Source organism: Ruditapes philippinarum, unplaced genomic scaffold (genome assembly GCF_026571515.1).
Source record: "Ruditapes philippinarum isolate M1 unplaced genomic scaffold, ASM2657151v2 ctg1992_1_1_1_1, whole genome shotgun sequence".
Classification (NCBI taxonomy): domain Eukaryota; kingdom Metazoa; phylum Mollusca; class Bivalvia; order Venerida; family Veneridae; genus Ruditapes; species Ruditapes philippinarum.
Window position 1 is genome coordinate 155,012 of NW_026860254.1, and position 20,451 is coordinate 175,462.

General features: G+C 30.1%; 1 protein-coding gene across 1 annotated transcript in view; it reads left to right on the plus strand.

Annotated features, from left to right (window-relative positions):
• Positions 1 to 3,819: 3,819 nt before the first annotated feature.
• The window catches only part of LOC132759415 (5-hydroxytryptamine receptor 2C-like), a 38,878-nt gene continuing 22,246 nt past the window's right edge, over positions 3,820 to 20,451 (plus strand). Inside the window, exons 1-2 of the mRNA XM_060751178.1 lie at positions 3,820 to 4,709; positions 8,165 to 8,881. Of these exons, the coding sequence (XP_060607161.1) occupies positions 8,614 to 8,881 (268 nt within the window). The 5' untranslated portion in view covers positions 3,820 to 4,709; positions 8,165 to 8,613. The remainder of the gene's footprint in view (positions 4,710 to 8,164; positions 8,882 to 20,451) is intronic.

Below are 20,451 nucleotides of genomic sequence, written 5' to 3' on the forward strand. Positions count from 1 at the left end.
TTGCTAATAATACCCAATATATCATTATCCATCCGAAAACAACTATTTCAATTAATTTTTTGTGTGAATTATTGTAAAATAACATGAAAACAATCAAATTTCCAATTATTTTTTTGTTTAAATAATAGCACCTAAAGCCAGTTATTCACTTGTGTGAATGTAGAAATACCTGTAAAATCTTTTAATGATGTGAACATGAATAAATAAACACCGATGTAAGCTTCCCGACAAAACTCTACAAACATGCCTTAATTTGAGTAAAGTATACCAGTTTTTTACCCCACAAACCTTACCCCACTTAAAATGAAACCCTCACCCAAGTGTAGAGGTCCATTAAAGTCACCAATGCCTGTTTCTCCATTTTTCTTACTATAATATCATAATAGTTCTTTTACCTGCACAAAAAAGTTTATAGCCACCTTAGAGCTACTGAATGAATAGATTGACTGTTATCTATCACTGCTCTAAAATCTATTCAGTATCTGCATGAGTGGGAAGGACAACAGGACAAACCAGTGTCTACCCTACACATGTAAAAAAATTCGGGAAGTGTGAATAACAGATTTTCATGCACAAGTTGATCATCCCTTTTCCCTTTGTTTCAGCATATTTAGTTAAATATCATAAAATGTTCTTAGCAAAAGACATTATATAATCAATTATTTTCTATTATTATCTAACTGTATTGATCAGGAATCATGTTCTCTTAAACTATTGCACAATAGCTCCATAGCGAACTATTTAACAAAATTTCCTAACATAATAGACAATAATTGATGGCTCATTATTTGACAGGATCTGATGACGTAAAACTAAAACATACAAATATTGCAAAATCTATATTACATAAACCATAATTGTCTGTTCAAAAAGATAATTGTAATAATCAAAGGAGCAATTTACAGAAAAAAACTACACGTAATTGTAGTTAACAAAGTGCATTACTCCATATCTTATTTTTACTTGGTATAAATCTGTATCTATTTTAAACCCCTTTCTTATAACTTATTTACTTGGTTACTTTGTATGAAGTTATATTTTATTACTCTTCACAACTGATCTCAACAATTTATTATGAAATTATAATTAATATTTAATTAATTACTTAATAGGAATCTGTACCTATTTCTCTATATTACCTATTGCATTTGTTTGGTATGAACTTATATCTATTTCTGTATATTACCTATTGCATTTGTTTGGTATGAACTTATATCTATTTCTGTATATTACCTATTGCATTTGTTTGGTATGAACTTATATCTATTTCTGTATATTACCTATTGCATTTGTTTGGTATGAACTTATATCTATTTCTGTATATTACATATTGCATTTGTTTGGTATGAACTTACATCTATTTCTGTATATTATCTATTGCATTTGTTTGGTATGAACTTATATCTATTTCTGTATATTATCTATTGCATTTGTTTGGTATGAACTTATATCTATTTCTGTATATTACCTATTGCATTTGTTTGGTATGAACTTATATCTATTTCTGTATATTATCTATTGCATTTGTTTGGTATGAACTTACATCTTTTTCTGTATATTACCTATTGCATTTGTTTGGTATGAACTTACATCTAATTCTGTATATTACCTATTGCATTTGTTTGGTATGAACTTATGTCTATTTCTGATTATTACATATTGCATTTGTTTGGTATGAACTTATATTTTCTAATCTTATTTATTTTCTATGAACATATAATAAAATGATGATACATTAAAAGATAAAACATGTAAAAGAAAGCAGCAACAATTGAAAATCTAATGTAAACTCTTAAAATTAAATTTATTTTGCACACTTCAATCCATCTTGAACAGCCTCTACTAAACAATAGCAACACATTATCCATATTAATATCTCCAACAGAAATATAAATCTTTAAATCTTATTGTCAGTCATGGAGAATTCTTGTCAGACAATATTCACGAGAGTTATACAGAGCTTAACATACATATGATATAATGTCAATTTACAAAACAGAATGACACCTGACCTGTGTTACTACTTACCATCATATATGGTTTTTGTAAAATATTCTGTTATTATTACCTATTAAAATGGAATAATTTAACCTTTGGCATTGTTTAATTGGATCTTTATTGTTTACCATGATTTTAACCAAAATTGTTTCACAATTTTTACTATCATTGTAAAAATACGGCCTTTATCAGCCAGGTCTTTTCATGAGCTACAGCCCTTGAACTGACGGAAAATACTGGGTGGTTTTGGAATTGCATGACTGATGCATACCAGTTATTTTCTTGCTGATAAAGATTAAGTAATATTTAAAGAATCAAGAGTACAAGACTTTGCAACATTTTCTTAATAAAAAAAAGATTTTTTTTATATATATTTACAAACATGTATAGCAAGGTGACAGTAAGATGAATGAGGAAATGATGTAAAATGAGTTTAGTACTGTTCCTAGATTCTTCCTCAGTGTAAAATAGTTGCCTTTTTTACCTTCTTATCAAAGATATCAGACAGAAAATGAAACTGAGCCAAAACCAGGCATGATCAAACACATAAAATGCATATATCAAGTGTTTCCTTGTTTTCACAATAAATATATACAATGGGTTTGATCTAGTTCAACAAAATATATTTTGTTAGCTTAGGCCAATACTTTAGTGATGATAGTTTGCCATTACAGGACCTAAAGATTAAAACAGCAGGAACATACTATGTCATTTATTTTTTCAGCAATCAATTAAGTACCAAATAATTATCAAATATGATATCATTTAAATTTTCAACCACCAATTAAGTACCAGATAATTATCTTTTGTTAATAAGTTCCCATATAATCATTTGAAGAAGCAACTTTTTACATGTAAATGTAACCAAACAATATTTGAAAGTTGGCCTTACTTGCATTTTTTTGCAGCCATTATTCTGTATTTCCTAGGTGTATGATAATTCTGAAATTTGTAGGTATGTAACAACATTTACAGTGATAAGTTTATTACAACAAGAACCAGAACTAATTTAATGTAATAATCAGGAAGAAAAAATCACTATCATGAACTTCATTTCAACTTTGAAAACTAATAAAAAATGGTAACCATATCAACCAAACACTAAAAGTTTCTAGAACATTTATAGGTTCATCTTCCATACTAGAATTCTGCAGTAAATCTGTTGTTTTTTGTTTTTTTTTTTAAAGTCAGCCAGCATTGTAAAGTGACAGTTATAAACATAGTATAGTTCAAAAATATTGACATTACAAATCCTCACATTTAGAATGAACAGTTCATAATTCAAAGTAGTACTGTAATTGTTAATTAACACCATGCCTTAACTCTCTAATTTTAAATTGTATTAATTAGATATCAATTATTTAACTCTTTCTTTGTCATTAACTCAATGAGTATATAGAAATTTTGACAATCAAATTTAAAGTGCTTCATACAACATTGATATAAATCACTGATAAAGTTATAACAATTTTGAAACCATTCTTAGGAAATAGATATCAAATTTGAGCATATTGTTGTAGAATAATGCATGGTTTGAGTTCAAATAGACCTGAGTGATTAATTACAAACCATTTAAAAAACATTATTATACTATAATGCAAGAAAAAGCAATATCTGTTTCCATTTAAACATGCTCATAAAAAGGAGAAGTGATAAGAATATGTTGAACTACATTGAGAGTAGAAATTATTTTCCTGACATCATTTTGAATTATTGACATCACATATGACGTCATATGACACATAACCATTTGTTGTTTTATGCTGTGCATGTATCATGTAATAATGCATTTGATGGCCTTCTCTTTTTGAATGGTGTAAAACCTGTTAGAATGTTATTATTCATTATATCACAATTTACATGAGTTCATGTTATGCTAAAATCTCTCATATTAATTCTGATATAAAGTTAAAGAACAATTTTAAAAGTATTGCCATGTATTCTCTAATTATCCTATGATTGAACAGGTAGTTTGATAGTTTTACTAACCAACATCTTTACTGTACTGCATGCACACCAGAGTTTTACTATCTGTTAATACATCTACTATTTCTCCTAGAATCTCTCTAATATATACCTCCACTGTTATACAAACTACGGTAGAACATACTGCCATAAACAGTTCATTACTATAGACAATTTTTTTGTTTCGTTCACATACAGTCCTATATTGGATTAAGTATTACATTAATTGATGGGGAGATATATATTGTTTGATGTTCATAGCTGGAAATTACGTAAATCAAGTGTTTACTTCTAAGAGAAACGGACAATCTATTTAATTCTTTTTCAAACAGAAATAACAGAAAATTTAATTGGTATTATAGACACGTTTGAAAAATGAAACAGTTAATGTATTTTGGACACTACTATAAAAAGAAAATTAAATAATTTTGGGAAAAAAAACCCAAATATATTAGTAAGTAAAAAATTTAGAGAAAAAAATAATTATCAAATTTTATTATAGAATTTCTTTAATTTCATTTCAACATATTAAGAGGCTTACCACCAGGAAACAGTGATTATTTTGTTAAAGGGGGAAATCGGAAAATTGACTGATCAGAAATAAGTTTTCCCCGATTTTCATTTTATCGGATATCACTTAATGGTGTAGGATAGTGGATTTATAGCCATTCACTGTAAACTTGTTGTTGTATTCTATACAATATCACTTATGTATGGAGAGATTAGTTGATATGATGTTTTGATAAGTAAGTTTACTTCTTTTATTTTCATTGTATAAATCAATCTGCAATTCTATAATTTTTCATGATTTAAAAAATGCAATATAAAAAACATTTCTTTTATTTCTTTATTTGAAATTTACATCAAGTAGGATATTTGTTTCAATTTGAAACCATTTTTATTTGTTAAGGATTATTATTAAACAATTATTTTCACAATTCATCATAAAAATAATATTTTTGTTTGATATTGCAAACAAAACATATAGAGATAAACTTGGGGACTATTAAGTGATGTATCATAAAAGACCAACGGTTAAGTTTACATTTTTGAAATGTTGTATCAGAAATGTCAACAAATAATATTTTGGCAAGATAGCAATCAGCTTAAATGACAACAAAATTTCAAAAAAAATTTCATCCCTGTGGCTAGCTAGTATACTAGCAGATTGATAAGTAAAGATAGTCTAAATGATATTTGATAAACAGTTAAATATTTTACAAATTCTTAAATGCTAATATTAAGTAGGAATATTAATAACCTTGCCAGTGTTACCAGTAGCAATTGCTGAATGCTCATTTTTTTTTAAACATTCCTGTAAAAAACTTAGGTACATTTTATTTATATAAATAGAACTTACTTGTCAGTATCCTGTTAGATCAATATTATACACAAACTATGTTAATATTCAAAACATACTCTGTACGTGTTGTGGTTAAGTCAGAACTTATTTCATTTTTTTAATGCTAAATTAAACAAAAACTGACAAACAACACAAAATGTAAAAGTCTAAGCATTAGAAGTGTTAAATCTACAATATCACATATACATACAGCAGGTTATAAAGATCACCATTTTTCATATGCTCAATTTTTTACTGTATCATTTCCCTATAAAATACTTCAGACCATTGACACATGGGAAAGAGGAAAACAAAACAAGTGTCAAAACCACACAGTGTATGAACTGTTGCTTGACATTCTCCTAACACAAGTTAAACTACTCAGTATTCAAGAAAGCACAGTACAGTAGATACCTAGTGTCATTTACTGTAATAAACTGCTGATTTTATTGAGACAATGTTCAATGTTACACTTTTACAGTACAATCCCACCAAGTACCCTTTCTCACAGAAAACTCCAGTCATCATTCTTTTAACAAGTATTTAATCAAGCAATCATTACCTGTCACATTTTCATAGCTTAGCAACTTATGGAACAATATCTGTATATTAACCTAATTTTTACCCAGGTTAAATCTGACTAACAAATTCATGACTGTAATGTATCAATAGATAAAATAATCATCTCTCTACCAATAAAAACTTTATCTGAAGATGAACAATGATAAGAATCTGATGAAGGCACCTAACTATGAATTATTCAACTATAAAATCACAATAAAAACCTCCTTTTATATTACACGATTTTCTAGTAAAGATGACTTTTATCATTGTAAGGTACATTGATATTATATATGTAGTGATGTTGTTTTAATTAACTACATCAAAACATACATTAATTATACCAAATACATTACATAAAATTAGGATTTATATGATGATATCAAACATAATTATACACTGATAAATTTTGCATGTTTTAGTGCAAAAAGGATGAACATATGTGAATAAATGAACAAGATATAATCTTCATTCTATATAACATCATATCCTGCCATTTTCACATATACAATACTGTATATATAGATACAATATATTTTTTTCTCTACCAAATGCATCTAAATACCACACTTATATAGTCAGTCAATATTTTAACAAATATTTTATTTAACTTTTAAAGACCTTTATATTAAAATACTTTTCATTAAAATGAGAATAACATATCTTGATATTGTAGAAATGAGCAAAAAAAACAACGACACTGTTTTCATCTTTTAATACATTAATTTCATCCATAAAATTTCAAATCTTAAATTAAATATCTTTTTTTTTAATTTGTAACATTTTTTGTATGCATGTAGTAATAAATCTCCAGACAATTTTAAGACACAAAATGGTAAGATGTTTTGTTTGGCATGTTATAAAGATTTCTAGTCTAATCATTCTTTAAGATGTCTATATATAACAGACCACAGGTTATTAAGGAACAAACTAGCACTACATACAGGATAAAGTGGCAAATAACTCCTTCACTAGAACACTTTATACTTTATCACATACCTTAATAGACATTTATTCCTTTCTATTGTTTCCTTCAACAAAACTCACCAGTAAATTGGTTGCTTTTTTGTGTGCTTTTATATCATTATTTATCACTGTTCAATAGAATGTTTTTTGTTCTTGTGTTTATGTACAACTATTGAAGTAACACCAGTAATGTTACACCAATCCACCTCTGTACATTACTTTGTGTACAAGTTGGCACTTTGAATGCCCCCTTTACCTTCTAAAAGGTGAATAATTTTATCAAGTTAGATCATTCAAAATCTGTACAAATGTTTAACCCTTAACTCAAGCCTGAACTGAAGATAATTAACCTTTGTGACATATATAGAACCAGGGGCCAGCCTGCTGCACATCTGTGCAATCTGAACAGACTGTATTGATGATTGCTCAGTTTTTTGTAATTTTGTTAACTGAATTGAATAGACTGTGATTCCAATTCAAAGCTGGGCCAATTACAGAAAGCTCAGGTTAAGAGCAAACAATTTACAACAAAGAAAGTCAAGACAAATGATTTAACCTGTCAAACATTGGAACTTAAAGTGATAAGTTTTTGCAAGGTCAGTGTGAGGAACTATACAATTTGATGAGAGTTACCTGATTATATATAATCCTGACACTGAAATGTTTAAAACCTAAACAAATGTTTCAAATTTTACGCATGTCAAGCTTGTTTTGGCAAACTAAGTCTGATGGTATCTGTAGTTCAATGACTCTTATAGAAATAGTTATTGTCTTCAAACAGTCAATATTTAGTTTTTACAGATTTGAAGCAACTGTGACATTGTTTTAAGATCATAAAACACAGAAACTTTCTAGATTAAAGTTATAGCCACCTTGGCCCAAGTTTTCTTTTTATCTGTGTGATATGAATACAGACAAAACTAAATAACAAAATAAAATATAATAAAAAGAACTAAAGAAAATATAAATCTTGCTCTGGTTTAAATGGTGTTTCATCTTAAATAGATATAACAATATTCATCAGTAGTTTCAACTTATTTTCTATTTCTGGTTTTACACTGAATATATTTTTATAGTATCTATAGTGATTTATATGGACTTCACTGTAAACATTGCCTGTCTTTCCAAAGATTTCCCCCTACTCCATTTGCACTATTAATTTAGGGACAAATTACGGCATATCTTTCCACAATAGTAAGAACTCTCTCTCTATATAGCCGCATTTTTATTAAACTGATCAGAAACCTTTTATTTCTGCGTAAATTAAATTATCTCTTGTTATACACAAAACATTGTCTGCTCTATTAATTATTTTGCTCTATTCCTATACAGGGGTATGAATGAAAGTTCCAATATCTAGTGCAAAAAAGATGTGATGATGATGTGATGATGATCATCTAATTGAACCCACGTCAATAAGAATATTTAGACAACAAATCTCCAATCACGTAGGCACAGAGTCTATGAAAAAAAACAACAGCGTACAAAGAAACATTCAATAGCAAATGCACAAAAAACTGCATTTATACAATGACAGTTCATTTTCTTTTTATATTTGTGTGTAAACATTAATGATGTAGCAGAATAAGTGTGATCGCTGCTCAGCTGTTACCACAACAGAAAAGAAGAAAAAGCAAAAATCGGAGAGGCTTGTTATTATTATGGTGTTGTGAATAGAAAATATTCTAGCGTTGGATTTACTTGAATAAAGATTGGAATTAAATGATGTGTGTAATTAATATTCGTATGTGTTAAAAGGAAATGCGTGCTCACCAGGACACATGTGGAATATCTCGGATAGTACCGTGCCTAATAAAAGTAACAATTCAGACACGGATGCGGTTGACGCAGTGGTCTACAACTGGGAGGTACTCGTGTTACTGCCGATAATGTTGTTTGGAATGACAGGAAATATTCTTGTGTGCATGGCTGTATCTATGGAGAAGCGTTTACAAAGCGTGACCAACTACTTCCTATTGTCATTGGCAATTACCGATCTTCTAGTGTCCGTAATTGTCATGCCTCTTAGTATTGTTCATCAATTCTTTGGTAAGTTTCCGATAAAAATAAAAAATCTCTCAGCTGAACATTGTCACAAATGCCGTTCAATAATGAAACACAGCAAAATGTCATTCAGTTAGCAAATAACAAGAAATGTCAATTTTGTTTTGTTGTTTTTACGAAGCTTAATATACTGTTGTTTAACAAACTAGGCTACAGGTTACCTTATTATACAATACCCATGTACCAAGTATGCTTCATTTTGATTCTCTATGCAAAAGATAGACCAACTTTTTTCCCCGCAATGAAACGATCTCATATAATATTTTGATTTTAATATACAGTTCAAATACATACATTTTTTTTTTTATTTCAAAATTCTGTAACTGAAACTCTGATTTAAGCAAAATCTCTTTTTGGAAAAAACTGGGAAAAAAAAAGAACACCTGTATTTCAACTGAATCAAATTACACGATTCTATCTTTGTAAACATTGTATATGATACCGCAGTGTGTTGAACTCATTACTAAATAGTATATTTCTTTAAATGACTTTTAAAAAGTAGCTTTGTTTTTTGAAAAAAAAAAAATCAACAAAAAACACCTGGAAGTTTCATTTATGGAAGAAATAAAATATGGTATACAAAAGAAAAAAAAAATACAAACAAAAACTCACAAAGACTGGATTAAATGTTAAAATGGGGAAAAAAAACACTAACTGTAGCAAAAAAACCCCAAAAAACAACACTGTATCATATCATATATCAAGTAAAGATGAGAGGTAATACTTGGTCAGGTAAAGTATAATAACTGTAGTCAATTACACTTCTGGTATAAAATAAGGCAATCTCTTATACAATCAAACATACCAATTTATTCTAGACCTTTCTCAAAGTTCTTGAATGTTAATTAACTCTTCACTTAATAGCAAAATAACACTTTCATGTCAAGATATTACATGAAAATTGCACCCATTTTTAATAAGCAATCAGACTTACAAAACAAAACTAATCAGTGAAATATCAAGTTTAATTACTTTAGCCTTAAGTGAATTCTAAAATTAATGTTGTTTTTTTTCCAAAATATTTTCTTCCCCCTCAAATTTATATTAATCTTTTACTGAAACAAACAAAAAAGCCACATGAAGTCAAACTATACCAGGTTTCCAAAACTATCTTAATGTTTTATGGTTAAAGTTTATATCTTTAAACTACAAAATTAATAGTTTTAAATACATTTCCAATAAACTATTTAATCAAAATGTTCCATAAGTATTAAACATGTAAAAGAAAGCAGATTCATTAATGAATTTATCAGGCTAAGTTAAACTGTTACATTACGTAAGAAATGTTAGAAAGCCATTAAACACACATGTCAACCATTTTGTTCATTATGTTATTGTATAATATATACAGTAAATATAATCATTATATCAATTAGTTAATACAGCTCCAATAATTATCTCAGATATACTGGTTGGAGACCACCAAAACCGGACAACCATCAAACCCGGACGGCCCAGAAAATGCTTAATTTTGTATTTTCTTTGTTCAGTGGATGTCAGTCACTTTTTTACCAACAATAAATGCATGTTTCTTCTATAATTAATTAAATAAATTTATTCAACCTCCGTAACTGGTAATATTTTAATGTCTATTTCAAGAATGTTGACGTTGAAATTTGGGGGCCAGGAAAGCAATGCCTGACCTCATATACCAGCTATAATCATTTGCAGAGTAAACAATAGAATATCCAAAACTTCAGCATTTGTTGCTGACATATTGTATATCATGTTAAAAATCAAAAATCAAAACACCCAAGCTTTTATCTGAATTAAATCACGTCATGTACATATCTGTCCGGACACATGGTACTGTAGTGTAGACAATTTAGGTAATTTTGATACCCTCCTTGTCGGGCCTCAGATATAAGTGTCAATACATTCAGAAATAAACAAACTAGTTTGTAAGTTAGGGGAAGAACCTAGCTGAACTGTGTCAAATTTTTAGGTCTCTATGTTAAAAATTATGAAATCTGTACGGAAAAATGTTCAAAAAGTGTCCGGTTGATGGTTCCCGACCAGTAGAGGTAACTTTTCTTTGATAAACTTCTCCAATTATTTATCTGTGAATGTGTTCAGTTTTCACCAAAAAATAATGCCATAATATACTAGTTAACAACAGAACACTTGCTAGTATATCAGTAAGTTGTAGATATTAGATATAAAATAGTATCATTGAACATGTTTTAAATATTCTGCAATGATAGGGAAACATACCCTATTACTACAGGTGTCAATAAAAGTTTATTTTCAATATCGTGAAATAAACTTTTGACAACAAAGTTGCATTTTTCCTGTCCTAGTTTGACCAAAGCACAATGTTTTTATTTCAAATACATTATGACAAACTTCTTGGCCAATGTCAAGATCATAACTCTAATTTCTAAAAATGCAAAAAATTAAGAGTAAAACCATTAACTAATTCATTTTAATAATTAAATTTCAATTAAAAATCAGTGTATTTAAAAGTATACAAAAACAAGAGGGCCATGATGGCCCTAAGGTCGCTCACCTGTATGTAGGCCCCCGGAGCGGGGCCAGTTTAAACCCCAGGGCTTTTATTTGAACAAACTTGGAAGACACCTATAAGAAGACGTTTCATGATGTACACACTTATAATGAAAAACAATGATCTGCCCTCCCCTACCCCCGGCAGGGCCAATTTTAACCAAGGGCTTTTATTTGAACAAACTTGGTAGACACCTATAAGAAGATGTTTCATGCTAAACATCTAAGCGCTAGCTCATTGTGTTTTTTTTAAAGAAGATTTTTAAGTTTTTACTATACACATATAGTTAAAAACAATGACACCCCTGGGGCGGGGCCAGTTTTGACCCCAGGGCTTTTATTTGAACAAACTTTGTAGACACTTACTAGAACATGTTTCATGCTTAATATCTAAACTCTAGCTATTTGGGTTTTTTCAAAGATGTTTTTTAAGTTTTTCCTAAACACATATAAGGAAAATCAATGACCCCCAGGGCAGGGCCAATTTTGACCCCAGGGCTTTTATTTGAACAAACTTTGTAGACACTCACTAGAAGATGTTTCATGCTTAATATCTTAACTCTAGCTATTTAGGTTTTTTCAAAGAATACTTTTTAAGTTTTTGATAAACACATATATAAGGAAAATCAATGACCCCCGGGGCGGGGCCAATTTTGACCCCAGGGCTCTTATTTGAACAAACTTGGTAGACACCCATTAGAACATGTTTCATGCTAAATATCTTAGCTCTAGCTCTTTGAGTTCTTTAAAAGAAGATTTTTTAAGTTTTTACTATATACATGTACATACAGGGAAAATCAATGACCCCCTGGGGCGGGGCCAATTTTGACCCCAAGGCTTTTATTTGAACAAACTTGGTAGACACCCATTAGAAGATGTTTCATGCTAAATATCTTAGCTCTAGCTCTTTTGTTCTTTAAAAGAAGATTTTTTAAGTTTTTGATATACACATATATAAGGAAAATCAATGACCCCCGGGGCGGGGCCAATTTTGACCCCAGGGCTTTTATTTGAACAAACTTGGTAGACACTCATTAGAACATGTTTCATGCTAAATATCTTAGCTCTAGCTCTTTGAGTTCTTTAAAAGAAGATTTTTTAAGTTTTTACTATATACATATAGGGAAAATCAATGACCCCCTGGGGCGGAGCCAATTATGACCCCAGGGCTTTTATTTGAACAAACTTGGTAGACACCCATTAGAACATGTTTCATGCTAAATATCTTAGCTCTAGCTCTTTTGTTCTTTAAAAGAAGATTTTTTAAGTTTTTACTATATACATATAGGGAAAATCAATGACACCCCTGGGGCGGGCAATTTTGACCCCAGGGCTTTTATTTTGAACAAACTTGGTAGACAACCATTAGAACATGTTTTCAATGCTAAATATCTTAGCTCTAGCTCCATGAGTTCTTTAAAAGAAGATTTTTAAATTTTTTACTATATGCATACAGGGAAAATCAATGACCCCCTGGGGCGAGGCCAATTTTGACCCCAGGGTTTTTATTTGAATAAAATTGGTAGACACCTACAAGAAGACGCTTCATGCTAAATACCTAAGCTCTAGCTATTTTTTTTAAAAAAAAAAGGTTTGTTAAGTTTTTACTATATACATTTAACGAAAATCAATGACACCCTGGGGCGGGGCCAATTTTGACCCCAGGGCTTTTATTTGAACAATCTTGGTAGACACCCACTAGAAGATGTTTCATGCCAAATATCTAAGCTCTAGTTCTTCGGGTTCTTTAAAAGAAGGTTTTTTAAGTTTTTACTATATACATATAGGGAAAATCAATGACCCCCTGGGGCGGGACCAATTTTGACCCCAGGGCTTTTATTTGAACAATCTTGGTAGACACTCACTAGAAGATGTTTCATGCCAAATATCTAAGCTCTAGCTCTTTCGGTTTTTTAAAAGAAGATATTTAAAGTTTTTTCTTTTGGTTGCCATGGCAACCAGAGTTCTGCATGGAATTAAATTCTTTGAACAATTTTTAAAGGTGACCACCAAAGGAACATTCCTGTGAAGTTTGGATGAAATTGGCTTAGTGGTTTATGAGGAGATGTCATTTAAAGTAAAAGTTTACGGACGGACGGACGGACGCCGGACGAAAAGCGATCACAAAAGCTCACCCTGTCACTTTGTGACAGGTGAGCTAAAAATCAATAAAGTCTATCATATTTATTATTTCTTTACTGCAGACTACATAAGTTAAGTTTATACCATAATAATTTTGATATATAATATATGGTTCATGTCACAATACCCTTTCAAAATTATACTCTAGATTTGGCTAAAATCACCCAGGCTGCCATAACCATTATGGAACAACAATATTTTTATAGTTTCAACTAATATCTTAAGAAAGTGTAAATATCTTTAATTGAATATGAAAGCAATGAAGTTCAAATGGGTCAAAAGTAGAAACAGCTTAAAGTGCACTACATTAGTTTATATAGAACTTTGATTGTTAACATATTCAGTATAGGGTAAAAAAAGTGTACAAATAAGATTTCTATGTGTAATTTTCTATATAATTGTATACTACTATTGTTGGATGGAATGTCTCATAATTATATTATCTTATTGAACAGAAAGTTTTAGCTTATATTATCTCTAACTTACCAGCAACCATCACATTATGATCCATTTGTAAGCTTTGAGGAAAGAAAATACGCCCAAAATCATTTATATTCATTTGCCAACTTAGTTCTAGGCAGACCAAAGGTTTCAGCGTTCAGCGACATTATTTCAAGGCAAATTGACAAGACGCTGGCTTATCCAAAGACTTGATGATTGAATTATCCAAGGAAACATTTAAGAATGATTTGAGGGGCTTTTGCATAGTGTTTAATATGCAAATTGGAGAGATAATCAACAGTAGTGTCAGGGACTTTTGAGGTTTTTTCCTTCCTTCCTGGTGCCACAATGAAAATTTCCTGCTAATGGGGCAATTAGTGAAGCTGTGAGAGGAAAAGAGAAAAATTCATCCTGTACTAATGCTTAGCCAATTTGTACTAAAAGGTTACAGCTAAAATAACTTGAACTTCTGACATCATCAACCCTTCTATATGACATCAGTTTCAGTTATAATCATCAGCCCTTGCTTTAACATAACATAGGGTCTTGTCATTCTACCTTGAAATATTATATTAAACCCTGATAGAAACATGGTGTTAACAAGTTATCAGATCACAACAAATCAGATTTCCCATATACCTGAAACCTGATCCTTGACAGATAAGCCATGAACAGGATAAATACTGGGCACCTAGATAAAGCAGCACCCAGCCTTATCATACATTATTTATGCCTATCATATTTTATCAACTGACTAGATAAATAAACAATATGTTGTTGTTTTTTGTTGGCATCAACTTCTAATAATAAAGCTTTGTTCTGCATAGCACTATCAAATTATCATCACTTTAAAAAGATATAATCAGAATGATAGTGAAAGAAAACTTTCTAATTGAACAAATAACAAAACAAAGATCTTTAAATTTTGAACTTTTTACAAGCAATTAATCTCTTCATTTAGACAGCAACAGTAACATAACTTTTCTACAACTAAAACATTAACAAATAGCTTTTACAAAACCTGGTATCTCTGTCAGTATCATAAATCAACATGAAAATAACAAATGAAATAAAAAATATCAGGACTCGGAAAAACTGTACAAAAATTTAGGAAAGAAAATGCAGTACAAAAATTAGGCACAATAACTCTGTCAAAAGTTACTTCATTTAGCAACCTGTTAATTACACTATCATCTAAACTCTTTTGTACAATTCTGACAATATATATATCCCCCCTGGGAATATCAGTTTCTTGCCAGCTATAACACAAAATTGTTATGACATCTATTTAGTTTCCTTGTTAACATTAACCATACTAAATTGCCAGTTGTTAATAACCTACTGTATGAACACCCCCCTCTCAACTTCTCACCTTGAACAATAACTAGAATACATAATTTCGCTGATTGTTCTCTCCTCAATTACTACAAATTTTGATTTAAGAACAGTTCCTTTCACCTTTATGAAATTTTTCTTCCAATTACAAAACTAAATTCCTAAAAAAAAAATATTTGTTTTGCTTTGACTTTGTCCATTGAATAAAACAACAAGGCATGTCCCTGTGAGGCACAGTCTTATACTGTTATCATAATTTTAAGTCATACATTATTCAAGACATTTTCTTCTCTCCATGATTTTCCTTACCATATTTGGGTGAATTTACAAGTCTGAGCTTTGGCTAATTAATTGTCCATTTCTTAGCATATAAAGTGTCATTTATATTACACTTTTATCATTTGTGGTAATTATTGTATTCCAAACTGCCTACACTACTGAAATAATTATAAGACACCAAGTGTCAATACCTATAAGTCATGTTTCCAAATCAACTGGACAACTGGATATTAATCATACTGGTATTACAGTGGAACAATGTGTTACCCTGTATGCTAAACATCTATATTAAACTGTTGGCAGAGAAAAAGCCTAGACTTGTTTCTTATTTAGTTACATTTGTACATTTTTGAAAATTACTACAAACCTATAATAGCAGGCTTATATATGAGCCCAAAAAACAAGTGAATTTAACAACAATATAACGCAGCATAGGTTACTTTATAGCCATTTTCTTTTCTGGGAAGAAAAACAATTTTCGTTGAAAAAAATAATCTACCTTCGCAATTAAGATGAAAGATTAACCTTTACTATAATTATATAAGATAAAAAGACGTAGTTTTTAAGAAAATATACACCAATATACTTTGTGAGATACATGTGGGTGGTTGAAGTGGGTGGGGTAAGAATAGACACAAAGATCTTTTTTCTGATAAATCTGAAAAGATGCAATGAAGCAAGGACAAAAACTCTCTCTATTACTGTTTAATTTTTCACTTTCAATCAAAATATCAATTATCCTTCATAAGATCCAGTGATGTTGTTTCATCATGAAACAAAGGTAAAAGAAAAGAATAATAATTTTCTAAGGAGAGAGAAAATGCAACAATTTTATAGTTGACAACTGAACAAAAAAAAATAAAGAAGAAGAGAAATAATTGTAAAACATTGATGCTTTCTGATGAAATATAGCTATGTAGCATGCCATTCTTAAGTTAAAACGGATAAAAGTCATTGTTATCTTCTACTCAATCTTTCTTTCTTTCCAGTCTCTCTATCTCCATATTACGTTTACATCTCTACATCTCTCTATATAACACAACAACAATCTGGTTACATCAACGCTGCAGTATCCCTACAGGCAATGGTCACATATAATACATATACATAACACACAAAATGACAAGTCAATTTTTTGACTTTACAAATTCATCACCAGTTTTAAAACACACACAACTATCTGTATATAATGATAGGAGGAATGTTATGATTTGAGGCTTTGATCAACATTAGATGAGAGGTAACAGTATCTGTGATTCCCTATGGATAATCTTGTGATGACAGCCTATTCATCTTCATAAAATGTTCCAGTTTTACAATAATATTTTCATTAGTCCTTTTAATTACTGTCCTTAATGTGTAATGTAAGACTTCATTAATTATGGTTACAGTTTCAAATAGACCATAGTATGGGGTAGAAACACATGAAAAATATCTTATAATACATTTCATGAATAAGTTATGATGGAAGAGAAATATCAGAAAAAAATCAAATGTTACTATGAATAACTTTAAAATAAATGCTTTATTAATTAATTAGTTTCCCTGAAACTGAAGTTTGCTCAAACCATGTGCATCAAGTATGAAACCTTTACCAACTAATGATTTTCTTTGTACCACACTTGAGTGCCCAGCATTTGGATTTGAATCAAAATTAAGGCAAAGGATACAACAGATTATCATACTTAGTAAAGTTTAATGATGTTTTAGAATACTTAATTAGGATTCATCTACATGATTATAAATGTACAGCAATTCAAAATGCCCAGGTTATCAAAACCATTCAAAATGTCAAGGTCATTAAAACCAAGCATAATGTCAAGTTCACTTCATTATAGCCATCAATGACATTAAAACCTTACATCCAAAACAGAAGATTCAACATGACCTCAAAAACTCCAAGCATCTTAACACTGACACTTCTGATATGTTCTATTTATGTATAGGAATAAGATCAGTAATGATGTTAAAAATTGACATAGCTTGAAAAACTCGTACTTTTCTATCATACTTCCAAAACAAAGTATGTCTCAATTGCATATTCCTTATAATATATACTTCTTACAGTAAAATTAAATAAGAGATTTTAAAGGCAACCATGATAGCATTCTAGAAGATATATAAAGATTAATTTTATTTAGTTAACAATTAAGAAATATTAGTAAGAAATATTCAGACAATAAATTAACAGTTTTAAAGTAGCTTACTAGCTCATGACAGAAAACTGGTCAATTAACAATCACTAGAGACAACTTGTTGCAAAATTCGGAAATTAAGTTCTAGCCAATTTGCTCTAATTAACAGAATAGCAATACATGTTCATGCCAATCAACAAATATTGACTGGCATCCTCAGAGATATGTCAGAAAGAAACCAAAAATACATGATACTTCATATTTGTTTACTTAATACAGATAATGAATAGATCAGTGAACATATGAAATGTATACAGCCTGTTAATTCTTCTTCTTACTTAGCCAGAAAAACAAGAGCTGTCGGTAGGACAGCATGCTCGACTATTCTTAGTGCTTGATAGTAAAAAAATGCCTGATACAGTTACCTCCTCCTTGATAGAGTTACCTCCTCCTGTCTACAGGTTGGGGTCATGATGGTGAACAAGTGTGCAAAGTTTCAAAGCCATATGTCAATGGACTTTGAAAATATTTGAACTATTACAAAAACTTTAACATAAGTGGTTACGCCGACGCCGACGCCGACGCTCGGGTGACTGCAATAGCTCTACTTATTCTTATCGAATAGTCGAGCTAAAAAGTATACATATTGTTTAGAAATGTACAAATGGTGGCCAGACACAGAAACAAATTGTTTCACTTGCCACCCACCAATGCAAGCAGCTGCAAGTTCAAATTTTGTTTTGGCCATTCGTGTTCATGTGTGGAAGAACTCTAAGACTTGTATTTCTACCTGTTAACCCTTACCTGGAATGGAGATAAAACACTGAACCATCCCTGAAGACTGCACATCTGTGCAGTCTGACCAGGCTCTATACTGTACTTGGCAGACCATTTTCAAATTTTCATCTGTTGATAATTAATAGTTCTAGAAATGGAAGACTAACATGTTCATCAAAGAAAATCAGTAGATAAAGGGTTAACAGACAGTCATCGTGTGAAAGTGTCCCTTCCTCCTAAACCCCCCACAAAAAAATAACTTTTCCGTCCTCAATAAAATCCTGAAGAATATTATTATAGCAGTTGCTGTGTACATAAGTATATATTTAACTGGGTTTAGAATAAATCTTATTTCCCTGATGGCTGGAATTCACATTAAGATTTATTTCTTTGATTTATTATAGAAGTGATGAGTGTAATATAAATAACTGACAATAAAACAGTGATTATGAAATGATAAAGACAAAACCTCTCAATAACATAACATACAAAATAGAAAACAAAATATCATACATGATATACAAGAAACAACATATAATATGTTGCTGAAATATTTGAAATATTATGATATATGACAACTGAGTTATCTTCATTGAGAAAATGCTAATGGGAAGTTTAAGTTTATCCTGTAGAAGTTGAAATCATTTATGTCCAGTTTAACTATACATGTCAATTTAGTAGAGACAGAAATTAGGGCCCTTGTGGATGGAAGACTAGTACAGTGGGTACATAATCCCAAAGTTAGAGTTGTCCACAGACTAACTATATCCCAATCACCCAACTTTGCTACATGCATTGAAGTCATAAACTATATATTTCAAGTGTTTAGACAGTAAAATGATGTATAGCATTGATATGTGTTTTTAGGCTTTATACAAATTTAAACCATTTGTCTCTATAATGCCATTTACATGATGGCATGCCTGAAAGGTTAAACATGACATTTTAAAATCTGTAGTGTCTAAATATAACTGCAAATGACAAGTCTATGGAAATATAAAATCCCTTTACTTCTAAGATCTATATCTAAAAGCAAGTAAATGTTCACCCATTCATGGGACTTTGAAAGGTTAAATGCAAAGCAATAACTTTTAAAAGGCATTCATCAGTGGCAGTATGTTATGTTTAACACTGCAGATAGATAACAGAAACATGAAAATGGACATAATAAAAATGCCAAATGAACTATTAACAAATTATCTTTATCTTTATAAAGCAAGGAATGATAATAGACAACATGATTTGTTACATTCAAGATAATACATGATGCTTTACTTATAAAAGGGAACATAAAAAGTTGAATATTGAATAATTTAACAAATACTGAAATATACAGTATGTATCATGTATATAACAACATTCATTTATCTGATTTCTGTTATACAAGATGTATATATGAAAAAATCTATTGGTCTTCGTACCTGTCAAAATCTTTTATATTAATTAAAATTACACTGTAGGTCATAGTTAATATGAAAACATGATATAGTATACATTAAGATAAGCATGGAGTATTTAGATAGCTCTGGTTGATATAGAAGATCAACATGACAGTGATTGTAACAACCTGTCAGTTAATATACAGATATAACACCTAGGAATGAAACAGTTTCCTTGACACTAAGAAGAATATATTCTCCAGTATGTGATAATATATGATAATAAACAGATTAACTGATAAAACCTCATCGTGTGTAACATTCTATAATGCTTTTTTATTCTATTCTTTTTTTATGGCAGTTCTGTAACCAAAAATAAATTACTTTCAATGGAATTCCATTATCTCACTGATTGAAGAAGAAAAAATCTCATGGTGCTATAAGAATTTTCTGTTCTTTTTTACAGAAAAATCAGCTGATTTCACAAAATAGAGAAAATAAATATTCTGATCATAATTTGTCCAAAATCTGTAACAATTATGTTGAATTAAAATTCAGTTTC